The sequence below is a fragment of the Oryza brachyantha genome, chromosome 9, assembly GCF_000231095.2.
Source record: "Oryza brachyantha chromosome 9, ObraRS2, whole genome shotgun sequence".
Classification (NCBI taxonomy): domain Eukaryota; kingdom Viridiplantae; phylum Streptophyta; class Magnoliopsida; order Poales; family Poaceae; genus Oryza; species Oryza brachyantha.
Window position 1 is genome coordinate 6090017 of NC_023171.2, and position 22853 is coordinate 6112869.

Genomic DNA, 22853 nt, shown 5'->3' on the forward strand with positions numbered 1-22853 from the left:
TTCGGTCTGATCTTTTAATCTAGTTGTGCGATTGCTAGTTATCGTATCAGTTTCAACTTAGATTACTTTTCATGTTTTGAGTTGATCTGGTCGACCACTTTGGGCGATCTATGTTGGTTTGATATTCTCTATTTGACATATTCAATCTAGTACTGTCTCAGTTAGATCCGATCTAGTAGATTGTGTTTGTGAAATAGTTTATATCAGATTGATGTATTTTACTCATTGTTTTATCGGAGTACCAGCCGATAAGTTACCAGTTATTGGCTAATCGGCTTGATAGCAATCTAGACCTGTTTGGTATTTATCCTGACATTGCTAGGTTTAATCTTGAACTCTCTCGGTTAGGTCCGATCTTCTATGATTATTCTTAGTAATCTGTGCTAGGTATTTTATAGATTTGGGTTGTTTGTCCGTCGTCTATAGCCGATGATTTTGGCTGATCTACATGCTTATCATATTTACATTAATAAAGTAGCCGATTGTTTTACTGCATTATTTCTATACCAATCGGCTTGATTTAGTTAGATCGGCAGTTATTTATGTTGCATCGGCTTATGAGAATCATACACAAATTGGTTTTAGCCGATTGTAATATATGATTCATTGTTTATTCCAAGTAATTTGTCGGTTTATTTATTAGCCTTATCGATCTTCATGTTTTCTATAACCATATCATGCTCGACTGCATACTATCTTGGTTAAGTCCAATCTCTGTATGTCTAGTTCGATCTGGTTATAGGGGCTTGTCCGATCGACTAAGATTAATAATCGACTTGGCGGGTTATATTGGTCTAATATTTATTTCAAACTTATTTCTATCAAGTTTTTAGCCGATCCAAGCTTTTTCAGCCGATTGCTCAGTCTATCGGCTAACTGTTGCAGCATCAACGTTTGATCTGCTGGATTATTAGTTACCTATCGGCTCGATAGCCGATCGACTTATTTTACTGTTCATCTTATCAGTTGCAGGATCAAACTGACTGGCACATTCGCGCATCATTCTAAGAATTTAGGTCCTGCACTGGAGCTGTTTAAGATTGACTCTCGTACCTTCGTGTGTGACGCATCAACATTCATATTTTCGACGTCAACAATACCCGACCCGATATCCGCCCATGAATACCCGAATTGCTTAGCGGCAAAATATTATACCCATACCCATACCCGGCGGGCGCTCGGGTACCCACTGGGTACCCAGTGGGTATTTTGAAATAAATATATCCTTAATTTCGTATTCAATATACATTCAAAAAATAATAGTAAAAGAAACAATGAACTCAAAACTACAAATAAAAGAAATAACGATATCAAAATCATAGTAGCACACTTAAAAATAGTGAAATACCAACCAACCATAATATCACAATGAAATATATATATGGACCAATTGGGGAAAAATTATATTCGGGTCGGGCGCGGGTTACCCACGGATAAAAATTAAAACCCAACCACGACCTATTAGGTAGTTGGGTCGTGGACGGATACACCCACGGATAAAAAATTATACCCATACCCATACCCGTCGGGTCGGGTACCCACGGGTACCCATACCCGTGGGCAAAATTGTCATCCCTACTACCGTAGCGATGCTCAATCTTTTTCATACTGGCACAAGAAGATACATTTCGCCTGCTCATATATATGCACGCAATATGCTCTAAATGGGACACGCTGCATGTATGATTTGGATCAGTGGTTTGCCTTAATCAATTTGTTCTTACTCATTCATTCATGGAAGGAGAATCATGTCTCTTTAAAGTGATAGGTACTGGTCAAGTCCAGCATGGTTATCGATCGAACCCAATACTTCGTGCAGATATATTGCCGAGTAGATCGAATCCAATGCTGTAGCAATGGAGGATAATGATGCTAATTTTGCTGGAAGTATCATTTAGCTTCAAGTCTCTTAGATTGGTTCTTTTCAGTTAAAAACCTACGCAATGTCAGAGTACTGCACTGAATTCATGAGCAAAATATGTCCGGTTTGGTCGAGCCCATTGAGAAATATATCTGCAAGATTAATAGATTACAAGTTGAGGTGCCGTTGATAAATCTGTTTGCAGTTGAGTTGTCAGCAACTTATGAACAAGCTGATCGATGAGACAAAGAGTAGAAATCGCCAACAGCTAAGAAAATGTCGATCCTTGTGCTTTGGCGCTGATCTGAATTTTGTGAATGCCCCGGGTCCATTCCTGGAGCACATTTTGTTTTAGGTCATGGCATGGAATTATTCTGAAAATGTTGATGCCATTGGTCCCAGCTATTTGAGGTCATGACGGTGAACTGAAGTCACGGCAGGGAAACCTGAACAAACCTGCAGCAGCCAGCAAGAAGCTGAATCCTGTTGTCAGGTTCCGAAATTTGGTCCTCCCTCGTTTTTTAAGGGTTAATTAGATCCTGTCATTATAAATTTGTTTGTTTTGAAATATGCTATCACTATTTGACTAATTGTAAAGATATCATTATAATTTTAGAGCTATTACAGATATGTCATTAGAAAAAAAATTTGGACGAAATTGCCCTTTCCACCTGCAAAGGGTGTAGTGGAATAGCAGAGGGGCAACATGATCCAAATTGTTTTAAAAAATGTATCAAAAGGGTATATAATGGCATATTTTGAATAGTTCTGAAATTATAATGGCATCCTAACAATTAGTCAAATAGTAACGACATGTTTTAAAACTGACAAATTTATAATGACATAAATCTAATTAACCTTTTTTTTTAATATGACGACATTGATTTTCAGGTTCATGTTTAACCATTCGTCTTATTTAAGAAATATTTAATTGTTAATTATTTTTTTATAATATGATTTATTATTGTAGAACTTTAAGTATAACTTATAATTTTACGTATTTAGATAAGAATTTTAAATAATATGAATAATTAAATATAGATTTAAAAGTCTTATAAAAGAAATGGAGGGAATATTACATTCTGAACTATCTGCACCAGATTCTGCTTCTCCCTCTTGCAGCACCACCGTAGTCCATCGGAGATGACATTGCAATGGGTAAATACCCGCCATCGGGTATTATACCCCATACCATACCCATACTCGTCACGGGTAGAAAAATTTTTCTTGAGTGTTTGGGTAAACCTTATCCGTCAGGTCACCTATATACTCACAACAGTTTAAAACAATCTAAATTGCATAGTTTGCATATAGTATATTACAATAGGCACTAGATAATTAAGACATCACAGATTCATATAGTATGGTGAAAAAGCTATGGATAGTTTAAATACCTAAGGTTTTAGTTAATTGGGCTAGGCTAATTTGATATTGAGCTATGACGTGTATTTAAACTTGCGGGTGTTTATTACCATAGGTAAACGGGTATAGAGATCATAAGAACGTTTCTATACCCACGTACCCATCGGGTGAAGATATTTGTCCGATTATTTACCCACGGGTGATATATTTAGTTCATATCCATACCCTGATAAAGTAAATACCCATCGGATTTCCGGTCGTGGGTCCCTGTTGCCATCTCTACGTTGCCATGTCCTCAGGCCACCTAGAGAGCCAAAAGTTGCGGCTCATTGCCATCGGCATTTCTCGTAATACTAGCATATTATCCATTTGTTACAACAAAAATTTATTAAAAAATATTATTAGCATATTATTAAAGTAAAATTAATAAAAATGGTTTAATTTATAGGCCTTAGTATTTTTTCGTATAAAAATAGGAGGAAGTTGACGTAGGATTAGTGACAAATATGTTGTTTGGTTACTTGAGTGAAAAAGCCAAACTATCATCCCTAAATTGGTCACTAATGCACTTGCTCTGCTCAAGATTAATGCAAAGCCAATTTCTTTCGGGTGGAGCTTCCTGGGATCGGTGACGGAAGTGCTGCCCGTCACCGGAGCAGTTATTGATGATTCGGAATTGCTGAAAGACGTTCGATAATTTTTTTCTCTCCCAAAATTTTCAAATTCATAACCGTCGGATCACTTTGAGATTCGTGCATGGCAGCGGCAAGGTGGAGTGAAACCTGGTAGCAGTGGAAGGCGTACAGATCGTGGTTTGCGCTTTAGGTACAAGCAAAACACAAGCTATTTATTCGGTTACCCCAAAAGAAACCTTCTTGCAAGTTATCCATGGGTATCGGGATTTAACCTCCTAAGAGCGGATATAATAGTAAGTTATAAGCTAGCTAAATGTTAAGGTAGAGAAGATATGAGAGGAAAAAGAGAAGAATCGAGCTATAAGCTTAATAAGCTTAAAAGACGGCTGACACAGGAACCAAGAAAATATAAGATAAAGATACGTTGGTAATATATTAATTATAAAAGAGCTAATTACTATATAGATAGACTGAGAGAAGACTATACAGAGACTTATAGCCAGTTTGCTGACTATATTATTAGTCTTGCTCTAAGGCTGCGTTCGGCTCCCCCTGAGTTATCCTCAAACTCCCTTTTTTTCCGCACGTATGTTTCCCAAACTATTAAACATTGTATTTTTTGCGAAAATTTTCTATAGGAAAGTTACTTTTAAAAATCATATTAATCTATTTCATAGTTTCTTATAATTAATTATATACTAATATATTACTATGTTTTCCACGCCAGATAACTAACTCTCCTCCTCCGATATGCTGAACGCGACCTAATTTGGTTGCCCCAAAAATATATTCAATAACTTTCGAGAAATTTTTATGTCAGTTTTCCGTACAACAAACATGCTACTATTCATGGGATTTTATCTATGTTCTCAAAATTTATCAATTCATGTTTGAAAAAAATATGAAAACTTGCCTTGAGGCAGTCAAATTTCACAGAATTCTTTCAAATCTCCACGAAATTTCAACGCCGGGGAGTATTAATTTTCAGCTAGAGTACTACCACCTCATTTGACATCTTATTATCATCAGTCGAAACTGATAGGGATAAACATGGTGGTGTGGTGGTGGAAATTCTAGCTATATATAAAATTTAATTTTTCTAATTTCTGTCATGGAAGTCGCAGCGGGATAGTTAAATTAAATTCATAAATATTGAAAATGCCCTATCGTACTCGTACCATTTTCACGCCTCATACCATAGTAAAATAACATAGGCCGGACCGGCAGTTGAAACCGAAAAACTAGAAAGGCTCGGTTCTGCTAAAAAGCCATCCCAACAATCCAATCAGTAAAATACTGGTTAACCACCGGACTTCAACTCGAAGTCTTGAACTATCTATTAATTTGTCCTACGACAGTATTATATTATAAATTTATTAAGTAACAGTAATACAATTATTTTGTTGATGTTGTGGCCATGTAATAATGATATATTGACTTATTTATACATATTTTACTAATTTAGGATGGTCGCATAAAAATAATAAAAATCAACATTATGCTAAGAAATAAAAAATAATCGGTAAACCGATCGGACAGAGCGAGTGTCCAGTATTTTTACTAGGCCTCGGGTCAACTTCTAGACTAAAAAAGAATTCTCTTTCGGCATTTCATGGGCCGAAAGGAGTCGGCCCATCCTTTGCATGTGCGCTGCCAAGCTTGCCGGCCGCCGCCGCCGCTGCTCGCCCCGGCGGCCTCGCCGTCGTCTCCCACCCCATCGCAGCATCGCCGGCGGCTTGGCCCCCGCCCTCCCTACGCTACCTACGCTGTTTCGCGATGCACTCGCCTCGCCTCGCACCGCTCGCGCTACCCCCACTTCTCGCCGCCCCGTGCCCCTGGCACTCCGTCCCCACCGCCGCCGTCGCCGCCTCTTGCTCGGTCAGCTTTGGAGTCCGCACCGTCGATCTGCATCCTGCGCAGTTAGCCCCGCCCATCCTCGTCGATGGAGGTACTGCACTGTTCTTGATTTTGTGTCCTCTTCAGGTTGCGCCGGCCTGGACTCGGATGAAATGGTGCCTTTTGTCTTGATTAGTACTAGTATCCAATACTGTTGTAGCTGGTATAATAATGTCATTTACATGATGCTAGATGAACTAGAGATTGGTTAAATCTAAGAATTTGTTTTACGCATCATTGTCGTGCACATGGGAGAAGCGCCAGCAATTCTATAATTTATAGTGATATACTAGAAAAGATTAAGCAAACTTCAACATAATTATTCTCTCTTTATTAAGGAGAATGTAGTGATGCTTGTTTTCTCCTTAATTTTCTATATCCATTCTTGAAATACCTTGTCTACGTTCCTTGTGTGTCTTGTGCACGAAATACCTCGACTTAAATCTTGGCAGCAGCATATATTCTTGGGCTCCAAAGTGATGATAGGGGAAACAAGTTAGGCATCTGATTTGCTTCGTGTATCAAGAAAGACATCGCTGCAAGGTGGATGCTGCTTGTGCTCCACTCTTAAGAGTCTTAGAGCCTATATTAACAAGCCAGAAGCCACAATAGAAGCATAAATTGTTTGGTGCGGGACTAGTTACCAAGCAATCCCACATTATAATCCTTGCTATACTGCAGGTTAGATCAAAGCAAAGCAAACAACACGATGATCCTGGATGCCTTTGCATCCTACCTTGGTGACGTACTCGTCGAGACAATGAAAGAGGAGGCTGGCATGATGCTCGGTGTCTCTGATGAGATCAGGAAGCTGTGTGCCACTCTGGAGGGCCTCAAGAAATTCCTGTATGATGCAGAGAAGAAGCACATTGCCAGCGACTATGTACAAGATTGGTTCAGGAAGCTGAAGGGTGTGATGTATGAGGCATCTGACATTGCTGACCTTGTTCAGATCAAGGCTAAGGAGCGGCACATGTTCATGGAGAACTCGTCAGGCTGCTTCAACTCCTTCCTGTTTTGCTTGCAGGATCCTCTTTTTGCTCACAAGATAGGATGCCGAATCAAGTCACTTAACCAGAAGATGGAGGATTTACGCAAGGAAGCTCCTCAACTAAAATTCATCATCAGCCATGCTGATGGAAATGAAAACAAGAAGGTCATTGACAAGATGGCGCCAGGGTTCGTCCTTGGAGACGCTGTTGGAAACAAGCTTGAGCAAGATACTAAGATGCTAGTAGAGGTGCTCACAAAAGAGAAGGCTAGCGGCGGAGGCAGTGATAGCAACATTGTTAACATAGTTGCTAGTGGTGGTGGTGAAAGCAATAACGGTAATGTTGTTGCTTACAGTGGAAGTGAAAGCAACAAAGTTGCTGTTGTTGCTATCCTAGGTGTCGGAGGAATTGGCAAGACTACCCTTGCCAAAAAGATCTTCAGTGATCAAACGGTCAGAGACTCATTTAACACGAAGATATGGTTGAGTGTCACTCAGGACTTTAATGAAGTTGATCTGCTCAGAACTGCCATAGCTGCTGCTGGTGGTGAGCACGGTGGCATTCAAGAAAAGTCCCTACTTGAGCCAATTTTATGCAGTACCCTGATGGGGAAGAAATTTTTGCTGGTGATGGATGACATGTGGAATCAAAAACCATGGGACAAGGTGCTTAAAACTCCAGCCAATGCAGGTGCTTGCGGATCTCGAGTTTTGATCACCACGAGAAATGAAGGAGTTGCTCGAGAGATGAATGCTGTACACTTGCACCATGTCAGCAAATTGGGACCCCAAGATGCATGGGCCATGCTCAAGGAACAGGTTAGTGCTTGCCATTATATGTGCCATCAAATGTGGCATCAGAAAAGTTTTTTTTTTCAACTAATGCCTTAACTATATTTTTCATATTGGATTAGCTATTGAATATTTTTTTAGTCATACTCTGAATAAATTTATCCATTCGTTTTGTCGACATAACCTAAATGGGTTTAAATGTATTATACTGCCAGAAAAATTTAATTCTTTTTCTAGAAATCATATATAAGAACAAATGATCCATTTTCTGCCATGGCTGACTGCTCAGGATGTTGGTCTTTAGGTGGTTTTGGTCATTTCTTTCAGTGTGGTGTGCTTTTGCAATGTTTTTTGTATTGTTTGAGGTGTGTGTGTGTGTATGAATGTTTGGGCTAGGATGTTCATCCCGATGTTGTACTTTTGCACTTAATAAAATTACACGCAGCTCTCTTGCGTTGTTAAAAAAAATCAATTCTGGATGTTATTTTGTTAATGTTATAGATTTGAATTTTTTGTAGGTACAGTTGAGTGAATCTGAGAGTAAAAGGCTCAAAGAAAGTGGGATGAAGATTGTAGAAAAATGTGATGGTCTACCACTTGCAATTAAAGTAGTAGGAGGTGTCTTATGCAAGAGAAGTAGAACAAAAAATGATTGGGAAAATATTCTGGACAATCAGGTATGGTCAAAAACTGTACTGCCTGATGAACTAAACAGGGCAATATATTTGAGCTATGAAGATCTACCTCCTAATTTGAAGCAGTGCTTTGTATACTACTCACTTTTTCCTAAAGATGAAATAATTGGTCCAGATAAGGTTGTTGCCATGTGGACTGCTGAAGGATTCCTTGGAACTGATGGGAATTCCACACAATTAGGAATTGATTACTATAAGGAATTAGTTATGAGAAATCTTTTACAGCCTCATGACGACTACTATAATCAAGAATATTGTATCATGCACGATGTTGTCTGCTCATTTGCTCAGCATGTGGCTAGAGATGAAGCTTTAGTGGTGGGGCGCACACAAAATTTGACAAACCTCCCTTCATCAAAATTTTTCCGGCTATCTATATCAGAAAATGAAATAGAGTGGAGTAATTTACAGAAACAACATTCACTAAGAACATTGTTATTATTTGGAAATATTAAGTTTAAGCCTGGTGATTCCTTAAGTAACCTGCCATGCTTACGGACACTACACATAAGAGCTGCACGATGTGCTACATTGATTGGCTCATTGTGTAACCTGAAACACTTGAGATACTTGGAGCTAGGGTACACAAACATATCTGCATTGCCCCAGAACATTGGTAAAATGAAATTTTTAGAGCACATTGGTCTTCGAGGTTGTAACAGTTTAGCAGAACTTCCTGGTAGCATTACAGAGCTAGAGAAGTTAATGCACCTCAGTATCGATGAAACAAAGATTAATGCTATTCCGAGGGGATTTAGAAGACTAGGAAATTTGGAGATGCTTTGGGGGTTTCTTGTCCACATTATAATTGAAGACACTGGAGAGCAGAGATGTAGTTTGGAAGAGTTAGAACCTCTTTCAAAACTCAGGAAGCTTAAGTTAATTGGTCTAGAGGTTGTACCGTCTAGTTCTATGGCAGCACTAGCTAAGCTTAAAAGCAAGGAAAATCTTATATGCCTTGAATTATGGTGCACAAGCAGAGTGACAGTCAATGGGAAGGTCAAGGATCTTGCCATGGATGATAAGGAACATATTATAGAAGTCTTTGACATGCTTTGCCCTCCACCCTGCTTAGAGGAGCTTACTATTGGAGGATATTTTGGGGAGAAGCTCCCAAGTTGGATAATGATGCCAGCGGAATTCATTGAGAACTTGAGACGGTTAGACCTACAGGACATGGCTAACTGTGCACATCTCCCTTCAGGTTTAGGTCAGCTCCCAGGCCTGGACTGCCTAGTAGTCAACTGTGCACCACAGATTGAGCAAGTTGGATATGATTTCTTCTTCCAAAGAGAACAAAAGAAAACTGAGAACAGGAGGCCTGGCAATGATGTATTTTTTCCCAAGTTACATGAATTATGTCTTCAAGGAATGATAAATTGGAAGAAGTGGACATGGGAGAAGCATGTGGAAGCCATGCCTATTTTAAGTGTGCTCAATATCAGAAATTGTAAGTTGTGCAATCTTCCTCCTGGACTTTCCTACCATGCAAAGGCACTTAGAAGATTATCTGTAGCTAATGTTCAGCACCTGCTTTCTGTGGAGAATTTCAGTTCAGTTGTTAAGCTTGATTGCTATGACAACCCTGATCTAGAGAGGATAGCCAATCTTCCCAACATGCAGAATCTAACCATTGTCGGGTGCCCAAAACTGGTGGTACTTGATAATGTGAAATCACTTCGGAGCATTCAATTGGGGATTCGGGAGATGGAAACACTCCCGGCATACCTGCAGAAGACAAAATTGGAACAGTTGGAGATTGCTTGTAGCTTAAAAATGCTTATATTGATGACCAAGAAAGAGTCTTGGTCAGAGTGGGAAAAGATTAGTAATATCATGCATGTTAAGGGGTTTGCTAGTGAAAATGGCAGGAGATATTACGTGTCCTACACAAAATACCCCTTCTCCTTCGATACAAATTTTAAAAATACCCTTGTGCTTCCAGGTACAAGATTCTAGAAGTATCTGTTCATCTATTTTGTTCTCTTTCATCTCCCATTCTTCGCAAAATTCTAAATTGTTATATCTTTACTTATTTGTGCGTACTAGAGGAAGCGGGATATGAAGCTAATGTCGCAATGGAGAGGATATGAATGATCATTGTTAATATAACTATTGACTACTTGGAAAAAATAGCGTTGAACTACACCTCATGGCGTGACATGGAAATTGCGACTATATCTACTTGGTACTTATATATCATTCCTGCACAGTATTTATTTCAGTACCTTTACCTTTTTATCAACTATTTTTTATGCTCTCACACTATGTCTACTCCTGGACTTTATTTTTTTCATGTGTCAGGAGAAAGAGAGGTGAAGATACATAGTCGAGACAATCCATTTTGCAATGAGACTCTACGATCTCCTGCAATTCCAAGATATGCTTCCTAATCGATAAACAAGCTTGATCCCTTTGTAGTTTCAGAATAATCCATGACTTCATGTTCTCTCTAGTAAGCATTCGATATAATATTTTTTTTCAATTCTTTTACATCCTTCAATTTAATTAACATAGAAAGAACTTAAAGTACTCTTTTTAATTACTACCATATTATAAGACTTTCTAGTCTTGTTTAAATTCATCAAATGATGAATGTATATAATTTATATATATGTCTAGATTCATTAGCATCCATATGAATCTAGGTAAGGCTAGAAAGTCTTACATTATAAAATGGAAGGAGTATCAGTTAGATCATCTTCCTTAATCCATTCTTCTAGTCCAGTATGCATAGGTTGCCAGGCCATAAATAAGCGTAGGGACAAGCTCCACCATCATTGCTCTGATGTATTTGCCTCCACTCTAGTCATATGTTTCTCAGCCAACATAGGGCATCAACTGAAAAATGGGGAAAAGGAAATTGGAGTTTTCCAGGCATTTCAGCAAGAATATGGCATGCACACTTTCATACTAAAAAAACTTGTGATTCATTCCAGATTATTTCATTGTGCCCTCGCATCATTGATTCCCCAAAGAGATATGCTAGATATTCAGGTTGATCGACTTGAACAGATATTTCAATCTGGATGACTACACAACAATGAAGTATCAGATTCTTCTCTGTCATGCACACAATTTGAATAACCCTGTTTGTTATCCTAAATATAACCTTGTATGAATAAATTATGTTGGTGCAACTGCACCAAATTATCATGCTTAGATCATAATCGTGCTCTTGAAACATGGAAAATGTTCGAACTCATTCCTAGACTTCTTTTTTTACATTTACCTTCATCAATAGAAAACTCGGTACTTTGATATTCAGGTACAGCTTTCTCTATTTGCATTGACAAAGTATCAGAACAGAAGTATGTAGAAATTACCCATGATTGTAGTAATGCCAAAAAAAAAAGAAACAGAAATCCAAAGAAAAGCAACAAGAAATATGAAGCATCCTACTCTATAGAAAGCAACTTTAGGAGTGAGTCACTAGATAACAATGTTTTAGATGGTTGCTATCTGTATACTTTTCACATCATATTTAGATGTTATATAAACAAGTACAATACATTATCTATTAGTTCTCTGTCATAACTTCATATAATCAATAATTTGACTCAACACATAGTCTATACAATATTATTATATTAATGAGTTAGGCTTTCTATTAGATCATCTCCTAATAAATATGGTAAATCTCCAAGATAGTTGACATAAGACCATTGTACATACCCTCGGTTGGAAGTAGGGATGTCAACGAGCCGAGCTCGAGCGAGCTGGCTTGTCCAGGCTCGAGCCGAGCTCGAATCGAGCCTAGCAAACCTTCGAACTCTTAGACAGGCTCGGCTCGAGCTTGGTTAGGCTCGCGAGCTCGGCTCGAGCTTGGTTTGAGTATATGATATAGATATTTTGATGATATTTGTAAATAAAAATAATAATTTTAAGTTAACTATATTAAATAAATTATAAATAAGATTTAAAATTAATATATAATACTAAAACAAATTAATGTATCATTTAAATATATAATAATTTATTATTAATTTACTATTTTATCAAATAAGAAATAAAAATAGCATATATAGGTAAGCTCGTGAGAAGCTCGAGCTCGGCTCGAGAAAGCTCGCGAGCTTCAGATCAGGCTCGGGCTCAACTCGTTAGAAGCTCGAGCTGTTCACGAGCTTCGAGCTTTTTTGACAGCCCTAGTTGGAAGGCTCAGGTGAGACATACTACCAAGAAAATGAAACCCTCAAATCATGTAAAGTCACAAAAAGTCCAAGGAATAGAAAAATCACTCGATAGTTGTCAATGCAACTAAACAAATGTAGGATCGAAATACAAGACCAAGCATACCAGATGGGGTAAATGTTATGAAAAACCAATTAACCACTTTTAGCAGAAATAAAAGAACCCAAAATTAGTGCACTAACATGTCAATATTGATCACTCTTATGCCGTTGTTCTGACCGCTCAAGAACAAGAGAACACAACTTGATGACAGATCAACTTTATTGCATGAATATGTATTCAAAATTGTATACAAAGCATTCTTCTCAAACCCTAATCTTTCTCTCTTACAAAAGTTATATAAAAGATCTACTCTAGGGCATTAATCCCTCTTCTATTTGTACCAAAAACTCCATCACCAACTAATGACGTGTTCAGTAGAGGCATGGGTAAGTTAAATTACCCGGCACAAGAAACATAGTAATAGATTAATATATGATTAATTAATTAGTAATTTAAAAAAATATAAAATAGATTAATATGATTTTTTAAAAACAACTTTCCAATAGAAATTTTTTGCAAAAAAATACACCGTTTAACAGTTCGGGAAGCGTGAGTGCAAAAAACGAGGGTGTTAAGTTAACTTGGAGGGGTGAACGAACGCAGCCTAGGAGTAAACTCCTGTCCGACAAGGAGTATAACTCTTAGTTGTCGTAGTAGGAACCAAAACATAAATTTCCAAAACTAATTTAATTTACCAAATTAAATTCTCTCATTCCAAATTCCGGCATCCAAATAATAATTTTCTTTCTTAACTTTCTGTTCATATTTCTTCCCAATTTCTTTGGTATTTGCACCCATAATTTGTGAAGCACGTTACGAGTCCATTCTCACATGTTGACCCTCTATTGCGTGCCACCTCGTATTCAACATCATGACCCGATATTCTTGACCGTCTGGACCTCAGTTTGTCCATGAGCCTAGTCCCGATCCCACTGTTAATCATTGTTGACCTCCAAGTATTCTAACTCTAGTCTGACTGTATTAGACCTTGTCTGACCATATAGCATCCTGACTGTATTAGACCTTGGTTCCTCTCTAAACCTAGTCACGTCTTTACCATTGGCTAAATGTTGACCTCAAGTCACATCCACACATAGAAATAAACCAACTATTTTTAGGCACAGATATTGCAATGATCCACACTAGTTACACTCATTTACACCAACACCACAAATATTTCCAAACAAAATTATTAATAAATTAATTTGCAAGGCAATTATTTACCATAAAATATTAATCATGATATGATCTTACAATAGAAACTGTAAAACAAATAAATACAATAGAACAGCAAAATGTTAAAAAGAACAATGTTTATATATGATAATCTTCCTCCCTGTGCAACATTCTTGCTCTCCCCTCCTTCTGGGATAGAAACGAAGATTCAGGCGTCTTTGTAGGGAGAAGTTTGCGCGAGCTACCTTCTTCTCGATGTGAACTTTTATTTTCTTCCTGCAGTGGTAGGATAGGAGTGTAGGGTATCTTTGACCGCGAGGAAGTTCTTTGTCTTTCTTCTTGTTGCAGAGAGAAGTTGCGAGGCATTGCAGCTCTAAGAGGAGCACACAAGACTTCTTCTGTAACTCCACTAGCTTGTTTCATTGGAGGAGCAATAGAGTGATGAGGCATCTTTCCAGGCAGAGGAGAAGCAGGCAATCCTTCTCTCTTCTGTAACACTCTCCCCCCTGGTTGCTCCAATGGAGGATGAGGAGATTGATGAGGAATCCTTGCAGGTAGAGAAGGAGCATCCAAGTCAGCATCTTTCTTGTGTATAACTCTTCCCCTTGGTTGTTCCAGTGGAGGAAGGGATTGATGAAGAATCTTTGTAGGTAGAGAAGCATCGATGCCATCTTCTTTATTGTGTAGAAGTCTTCCCTTCGGTTGCTCCAATGGAGGAAGGGATTGATGAGGCATCTTTGTAGGTAGAGAAGCATCTACACCATCTTCCTTGTGTGGAACTCTTCCCTTTGGCTGCTCCAATGGAGGAGGAAGAGCCTGACGAAGAATCTCGATAGGCGGAGAAGCATCCAAACTATCGTCTCTCTTGTGTTGGACTCTTCCCCTTGGTTGCTCCATTGGAGGACAAAGCGATTGATGATGATGATGAGGAGGAGAAGGAGGACTGTGACGAGGCGAATTTGCAGGTGGAGGAGCACACGGATCCTCGTCTTCTTGCTCCTGTAAGCCACCTCCTCCCTTCCCGCCTTTCATGGAGTCTCGAACAACTACAGATGGAGGTGGTGGACCATTCATGAACTTGGGTGGATCTGGCCCTTGAAGAGGAGGGCTTGAGAAGTTTTCGGTCTGGATTGATCACTTGGGGCATCCTTGCAGCAGCAGCAGTTGCCCATAGATAAAGCTAGCTTGTGTTCAGTACTCTACCTTGCAAGGAATATATTAGGAGATAACTAGCAGCCTGCTAGCTAGGCTGCTACTTTGCTATGTAAATGGAATAATCTTTACTGATAGCTACCGAAACAACCATTCAGGTTTGAGATGCCTAATCATTACAAACAATGGCAGATGATAGCAGATTAAAAGAAAAGTGAGAAGATATGCTTAACTCCTCAGGCCTTGGAGAGAAGGAAAACTAGATGAAAACCTCACGCGTTGCTGCAAGGAATTTTTGCATAGGAAAAATGTTAAAGATGAGGTGCATGTTCGATTTGCTCTGTGCTTAATCAGATGCATTTTGCTTTGTGGCTTTCTGTAGCAACATCCAAAAAGGTGAAGTCAATTGGAACATGTACTTGGGATATGTATTGTTATCCAACAGTAAAAAGAAATTTACTGTTATCCAACTTGCACCATAATTTTAGCCATAAAAAGACTAGAAATAATTGGGATATGGTGTGGGTTTACGAGAGAAGAGAGAATTAACATCAACAATTACTCTCTTAGGTTTCATAATACTTATCGTTTGAACAAGAACATGGTCTCCAATAAACAACTTTGACCATGATTTTCTATTACAATATATATAAAAATATCAATAAGCATGTGATTTTATTGAAATAGATTTTAATATTAATCTATTGTCAAAGTTTCAATTAAAGTAAAATTTTGAAAGTTATTTATAGTCAAAGTTTTAAAAGTTTGATCTTCGTCTGAACCGACAAATATTATGGAATTGGAAGGAGTAATAATTAGTGGTGGCAATTATATCAGTCTATCTGATAAAAGTTGGTACCAACTCAGAAGTAACATTATCTTACTGATTATCTGGGAGGGTGAATTGCACATTTGAATGCACAAGAGTAAACACGTCGTTTTGTATGAATAACTAATTTTTAAATATACTTTACACAACACACAACACTTGTAAAAAAAGTTCTGTTGCAGCCTATGTCCCTGTATGATTCTCTTCCAATTGTTGTGCTATATGTGGTTCCACGTGTCATCAAAATGTCTCTTGCAAGTCTACATATTATCTTCATCTCCTGCTTTGATTGTTTGCCTTCATATGCTTTGGTCCCACATGAGCCATTTAATTAAAGTGATATTTGGGTGCAATTGCACACTATTATGTCCAAGAAATGGCAGAAAGATTGGTGGACACTGCAAACGGGCAACAGCTCTAAGGAATGGCTGTGGGTCATCGTGTAGGTAATTTACACCAGCTCTAGTTTAATCAAATGAGCTAAGTTTTATAAGTTAGTTTATTTAGTTGAACCAGACCTAGCCTTAAATTACCTACGGATCATGTCCATCCCTATAACAACTATTTGTTTAAAATGATATTTTTGTTCAAAATAAATTTGCTTGAACAATAAGTCCACCTCATTGATGGGTTATGAAACAAACAAAATGAGACAGCTAGCTGATCTAGTACTCTTGATGTGGAGTCTGTCAAGAGTCTTTCAACATAAGGTCAAATATGTGATGAGCCAGCTAAAGATTGGGTGATTTAATTAAAAATGCATTTCTAGGTGTTAATTGTCTTACTGACCCGATTGTTCAAAAAAGAAAAAAAAAGGAAATGATTTGTAGAGTTCTGGATGCAGGCTGGAGAAAGGAGAAAGAACTTGGATCATTGCCTCTAGAGGACATGGTAATCAATTTACAGTGGTTATCAAACGTTCTTGTTGAATTGAACATAAGGTATATTATGTCGAATGCTTTGTATAATACTGTTTTAAATTTGGAAGAATGCATTGGTACTGTATGTTGAAGAGCTGCAAGTTTGCTTGAATTTTCATGGATGAATTGACGTGTATTAGTAAAACAACCAAGTTTTTGGAAGACAGTTTTTCTGACGGTATCGATACTTTTTTTTTCTGACGGTGGCACGTAACAATTTAGATGCCAAAATTCTGACGCGATCGATTTTGATGTGTTCTCCCCACAGGAAAAGGCCGATAGGAACTGTTTCTCTGTAGGGAAACCTACAAAAAAAACTGAATTTTCCGTGTTTTTTTCTGTGGGTAAATTATGTTGGTCCATCCACAGAAAAATAATTTCTGATGGTAAAATGCATTTTCGTGAGGGTTCCGCACCCTCAGGGTAGTCTGGTAGTGAAAAGGCCCGAGAATCAGCCACAATAATCGGATTTTTCTTGGTGGACATAATTCAATTGGATATGCTATTTTGTGGTATGAATATTAAGATACATTAATTGGAGAAGTTAATTACATGGAGGAATATCAACTGAATTAATATAATGAGGTAGATAGCATTTTTCTCGACCTCTCCCTACTCAAAGTCCATTCAAATAGTGTGGCCAGTAAGTACCATTATTAGCATTTACAGTAAGCTCATAGCATAGTAAGCACATAGCAATGGAAAGCATGTATACACCAGGGTTTCACTTATGACAATTGTCAGTCAGGTCGTTTGGGTGCGATAACGGCTTGCCGCGGTTACGTTCAGGAAATATCTTGAGAATTCAAAATTTCTGAAAAGAATTGGAAAAAGAAATCTGAAAAATTAGTGGTGATATACCGTGACATATCATGTGGTTTTCGCACCAAAACCGTGATTATCGATATCGTGAAAATCGTCACCATTATCATTCCAAATGCCATGATTATCATCACTGCTAAAGAAACCACAATAATCGCATGGCATCGCGTGGTTTGACCACCCATATACCGCGCCATACAATTTTTTTAACTCAAATTTGTATGGTTTCTTCATGATTATCACCCTACCATCGGTCCACGGTTTTAACAAAGTGAAACCCTGATACACATGTAGAGTGTATCACAATAGGTATCTTTCTCATTATTATTGGGGTGGCAAAGCAGAAATAGGTTTAATTTGCATTTGATTAGCGGTATTATTCTTTTTTTTTCATTTTTTTTGCTTTGTGTTCTCCTGCCCAAATGTGCCTATTATAGTATTTGGTATCAATCTATCCATGAGCAGCTCATTGCATACATAGATTTGTAAAATGACCTTACATTATTGAAAAATGTATTACTACCTATGTTTCATACTGTAAGAACTTTCTAACCTTATCTTAATTCATTCCATTGATAAATGTATATAATTTATATATGTATACTAGATTTATTAGCATCTATATAAATCTAGGTAATATTAGGAAATCTTACATTACGAAATAGAGATACGAAATGGAGAGAGTACATATTTGCTAGACTTGGTAACTAGTTTAAACCGTAGAGTTCGATCCGACCACAGAATGCCAAACAATACACACAGAATTTAACAAAGTAAACAAAGCAATTAATCCCACACGTACTATGTAAGTACGTAACACTGAACATATCATAACTAAGTATAATTTATTTTGCAAAGCAGACACCCATAAGAGCTAGCAGTGCAGATATGATAGATATATGCATATATAATTAGTTACAAACAGCCGTATAATATATCATCACGCATGTCGAAGTCGAATTAAGGTTGCCTGCTCAATTATTTCACATGATCAGATGAACATGGATCATCACCCAAAAAGAATAAAAAAAAAACAAATAAAGGGAAACATGGACCATCGTATCACGTACTCACTCTATATTTTTTTATATTTTTTATATGACGCCGTTGACTTTTAGATCTACGTTTAATCATTCGTCTTATTAAAAAACAATTATTAACTATTTTGTTATAATATAATTTATTATTATAGGAACTTTAAGTATGTATTATAATTTTACATATTTGGATATAAATTTTGAATAAGACGAATGGTCAAACGTAATCTTAAAAGTCAATGGTGTTATACATATAAAAATATGGAGGGAGTATATAATTACTTGGTGATCGAGACACCGAGATACAAACTCTCATCAGCTGTCGGCGCCGCCGGTGGCGGTCGGGTGTATCTTGTCGTCGGCGGCGGCGGCGTCGTCGTCGTCGTCCTTGAGGGGCAGCTCGACGCCGTGGGCGTGACGGCGGCCGGCCGCCGGCGGCGGCAGCTCCGGCGCCCTCTTGAAGCAGCCCAGGCCGCAGTGGCAGGACACGCACGACCCTAGGCACGACAGCCTGCAAGCTGTGTTCCCCATTTGCTATTGCACCCTCTCTCTTTTCTCTCTGGATTATTATGTCTTCTCTCTAATGACACAGATCTCTCTCTTCTCTCTAATGACACATATCTGGGTGAATGTGTGTGCGCCAGCACGCTATAAATAAATCTGAAGATATGTTCTTTCTTTCTTTGTTTCAAAAACTAGCTAGGGCCATCCATGATTAAAGAGGAACTAAAAGGAGATTATTCCACATGTGTAGATCAAGTCTTAGAAATGACACTTTTCAAGCATTGTACGTCAGGGTTTAAAATTTCTGGAATTTCGCGCCCCAAAGGAAATTATTTCGTCCAAAGTTCTAGAATTTGTTTTTGTCAATTTAGCAAAAGAATTAATAAATTCGTTGAACTAAATTTGTGAAAAAATTTAATATTTGTGTTGTTTACAAAATACAACACAACTAATTTTCTCCTGTCTTTAAACTATGTAACGATGGAACTTTATATTATATAATTAATCTGTTGTATTTTAGATATTGGGAATGTTATTGAACTAAGCCAATTATATTAAGGTGATACAATTGTACTTGGAATACTTATGGCCTCTGCATAGCTAAGATACACATAGTCAAACACCGAAACGCACGCTCTTTACATTTATAAAAGAAAAGGAGTATAAGACTCATTGTAGGACAATTATAAGACTAGATTGTCAACCATGTCTCTGGGTAAAACATTCCATGGCCACGTGCTTCAAATCGTAGTTCGTAGATATCCCACAATAACCAAATCCCACAAACCCGACTTTTGTAGGATATAACCCAAATATGTATCCAGGGGATAATTGAGTACATAATCTGTAAAGGATAAGAAATATTTTTTCTATCGAAAATCATATTGCTCTTTCATATATAACCAGAGCGACCAACAAGTAGCATTCTAGCGAACATATTGTGAAACACTATGAGGTGAAGAGATTCTTGACACCGCATGTATGATACACCAAACTGAACGGGCTAAACGGCATGCATTCAAAGAATAAATGGCTTATGGTCTCATTAGTGTGACAAAAACAACATTTCTAACTGTCTTGTCAGTTACTCTTAGCTAGGTTATCCTTGTTAAAACAACTCCATGTTGTAAATACCAAAGAAAAATCTTAACCTTAAGTGGTACTTTTAACTTCTAGAGGCGTCCATTTAAATTAGGTACGTCACAGCGAATACGTGGTGGGTAATGATATTTCACTATGAACTCCCCAGTAGGAGTCAAGCTCCATTCGAAATCATCTTGCTCTTGTGTTAGATCAATATCAGTGATGTGTGGTAATTATAAACTATTCCAAGCCACTAATTTCAAACCTATTAGATCCCTTCTCCCAGAAAAGTTTGGAGGATTAGACTGAAAGACATGTTTATGTCTTACAATGTTATAAAGGAAAAGATATTGTTTATTGCATGTTTGTGTTACCTAACTATTTGTCTTTCTAGAACCTAACATGTGAGCCATCTTTGATTAAAAAGGAGCCAAGACATAGAAAAATCACTTTTCATCTTCATCAGATCGATAAGCCCAAAAATGTGAGTCTCGAGCCTTCCACTGAACCTGTGAAAGGGTTTGTGTTTTGCCAAACTCCCTCGGTAGTAAGTGACTTGAATTAACAAGTGCAATATTTTTGTATGTATAGATCATGAATTCCTAACCTGCTTGGTCCTTGGGATGGAACAGTATATCCCATTTAGCAAGGTGATACTTCTTCTTTTCACCTACTGATCTGGCAATAGAACCTGGATTGAAAATAGTCCAGTTTTTTTAGTATTTGTCAATGTAATAAAATGAGAAACATTCGTATAAATCAAAAGACGGCTAAGCACTAAATTAATCAGGGCCAGAGATCCTCCTATGACAAGAAGTTTTGCTTTCTAAGTATTAAAGGCGCTTCTCAAATCGTTATACCATATTCCATTCTACATTTCTATGCTTTTTATATATAATGCATAGGATGCCTAGATATCGAATTGGAAATTCACCGATGGAACAACCGAAAAAGTTCGGTATAATCTTCCTCACAAGCTTTAGATGTGAACATGCATTATTGAAGCTTTAATCATTTGCTGTTGTTAGCACATATTTACAATCTGTGTAATTTAATGAAGTAGTACGACTTTCATAAATGTAAGGATGCATATGTATTTTACCAAGATTTAATCAAAGCGAGGTGTAAGCACAATTAATCAGCACAGGAGACTCGAGTCTCGGCCGGCAATGAATGGAATCTGTTCTTTCTCTGGACTCTGATTGCTACCTGAAGCTTAAGCTTAACAAAAGGCATCAACAAAAACTAAAGGCAAGCCAGCCTGTTTTATCTTGTCTTAAACTCTTAATTAGCATCTTGATCGCATCAGCCATTCCTTTGTGTCATACTTGTAGATAGCGCAAGGGATTGATTTCGACAAGTCTAAGTAATACATATTCTGGTCGAATATATATATATATACACGCACACTAAATTCCATTATCAAAAGAAATAATGCATGCGTAGGTTTGATGTAATTTATCTGCAGTCTAGGAAGTTTTCGGTAACAGTAACATGATGTCTTGTATATATATATCCAGCTAGTTTGGGAATCTATCATACAAGAGATGAGGAAATTTTATCCAAAACCTTTTTAACAAAAGGTGACCCATGTTAGTATGTTACTTGCCTGGTTTCGTGCTATACATATATGATATTGTCAGCTTTCAACACAAAGGTTGACACACTTAGGGACGAAAACAGTTTGGAATATTTTCGGATTCTAGACCAGTTTTTGGAAACGGAAACCGTTAGTCAGAATTTATTGGAAATGAAAACGGATTCGGAATTTTTTTTCTTGAAAACATAAATGGATACGATAAGAGCACTGTTCGTTGTAAATCGGAACCAATCGGAAACTCTCCGGAATTTTATTAGGATTTTTGCAGACCTTTATATCATAAATCTAGAATATCAACCCAAATAGCCTAGATCACTTCAAGAAATTAACCTTAAATCCTTAATTAGTCAAAACATATAAACAAACACTTTACTTTGTATTAACTTGTATGATGTGCACTTTACTTTGCAATATGATATATAAACTTTTTAATAATTTGTGGTATGTGTACTTTAATTTATAATAATTTATAAACTATAGCATTTATTTGGTATTGGGACAATTATTAACAAAATAATCTATGAACTTGGTTGTAATGATAAAAGGTGGTATGTGGTTAGTTGCTAATGTTTAAAATTTTTGATCTACTATTTTAGAAAATAAAAATAAAAGCTCGGTTTAAGGGTTTTATAGTACGATATTCGTATTCGTCCCGTTTTCGTATTCAATAGTACTCGATTTCGTTTTATATCTGATTCTGAAAAATATATAAAAAAAGAGACGGTAAAAATGGTTTTCGTCTGTTTCCAAGTGGTTTTCATTTTATCCGTTTCCGAGTGGTTTTCATTTTATCCCTACTCTGTCTGTACTCTAAAGCCACTGCTCCCTCTCGACTCTGAAACCACTACACAAAATCAGTAGTCACTACTCTATCCAGGCTCACCACTATGTAGGCCACGTAGATTCTCTTGTTTTTCCTACGCACGCTTTCTGAATTCTCTCGTTTTTCATACGCACGCTTTCTAAACTGCTAAATAGTATGTTTTTTTACAAAAAATTTCTATTGGATAACTACCACCCATGTGAACACGGCCAATAATCACAAAAAAATGAGAAAATGAAAGACTTTGAACAGTTTTTTATTTGTTTGCCCAAGGCAGACATCGTTTCTGACACTTTTATATGCGAGAACAAAATCAACAGATATTATGGGGTTATTCTCAGGCTCATCACATCGGCAGAAGTCCAAATTTCATTACATCAGTTCACAAAATACGTACGCATGAGTAAAGGATTTAAAGGTACAGAGAGCATGAGCATAGCAA

At 37.4% G+C, this 22853-nt stretch overlaps 1 protein-coding gene and 1 pseudogene across 3 annotated transcripts; one reads left to right on the forward strand and one right to left on the reverse strand.

Annotated features, from left to right (window-relative positions):
- The first annotated feature begins 5487 nt into the window (after positions 1-5487).
- On the forward strand, positions 5488-16647 carry LOC102708276 (putative disease resistance protein RGA3). Of its 3 annotated transcripts, none has more exons than XR_001551088.2 (6): positions 5488-5806; positions 6436-7564; positions 8056-10177; positions 10282-10420; positions 10537-10687; positions 16453-16647. XR_001551088.2 is itself a non-coding variant. In XM_015841237.2 (4 exons), exons 1-4 carry the CDS (start codon positions 5502-5504, stop codon positions 10323-10325), a joined length of 3600 nt encoding a protein of 1199 aa, XP_015696723.2. In that variant the 5' UTR covers positions 5488-5501; the 3' UTR covers positions 10326-10421. The 3 variants fall into 3 exon arrangements, 1 of the variants encoding a protein (XP_015696723.2); XR_001551087.2 differs by lacking the exon at positions 16453-16647 and adding an exon at positions 13990-15007; XM_015841237.2 differs by lacking the exons at positions 10537-10687; positions 16453-16647 and having other exon boundaries at positions 10282-10421.
- On the reverse strand, positions 13680-14813 carry LOC107304999 (annotated as a pseudogene).
- Positions 16648-22853: the final 6206 nt, after the last annotated feature.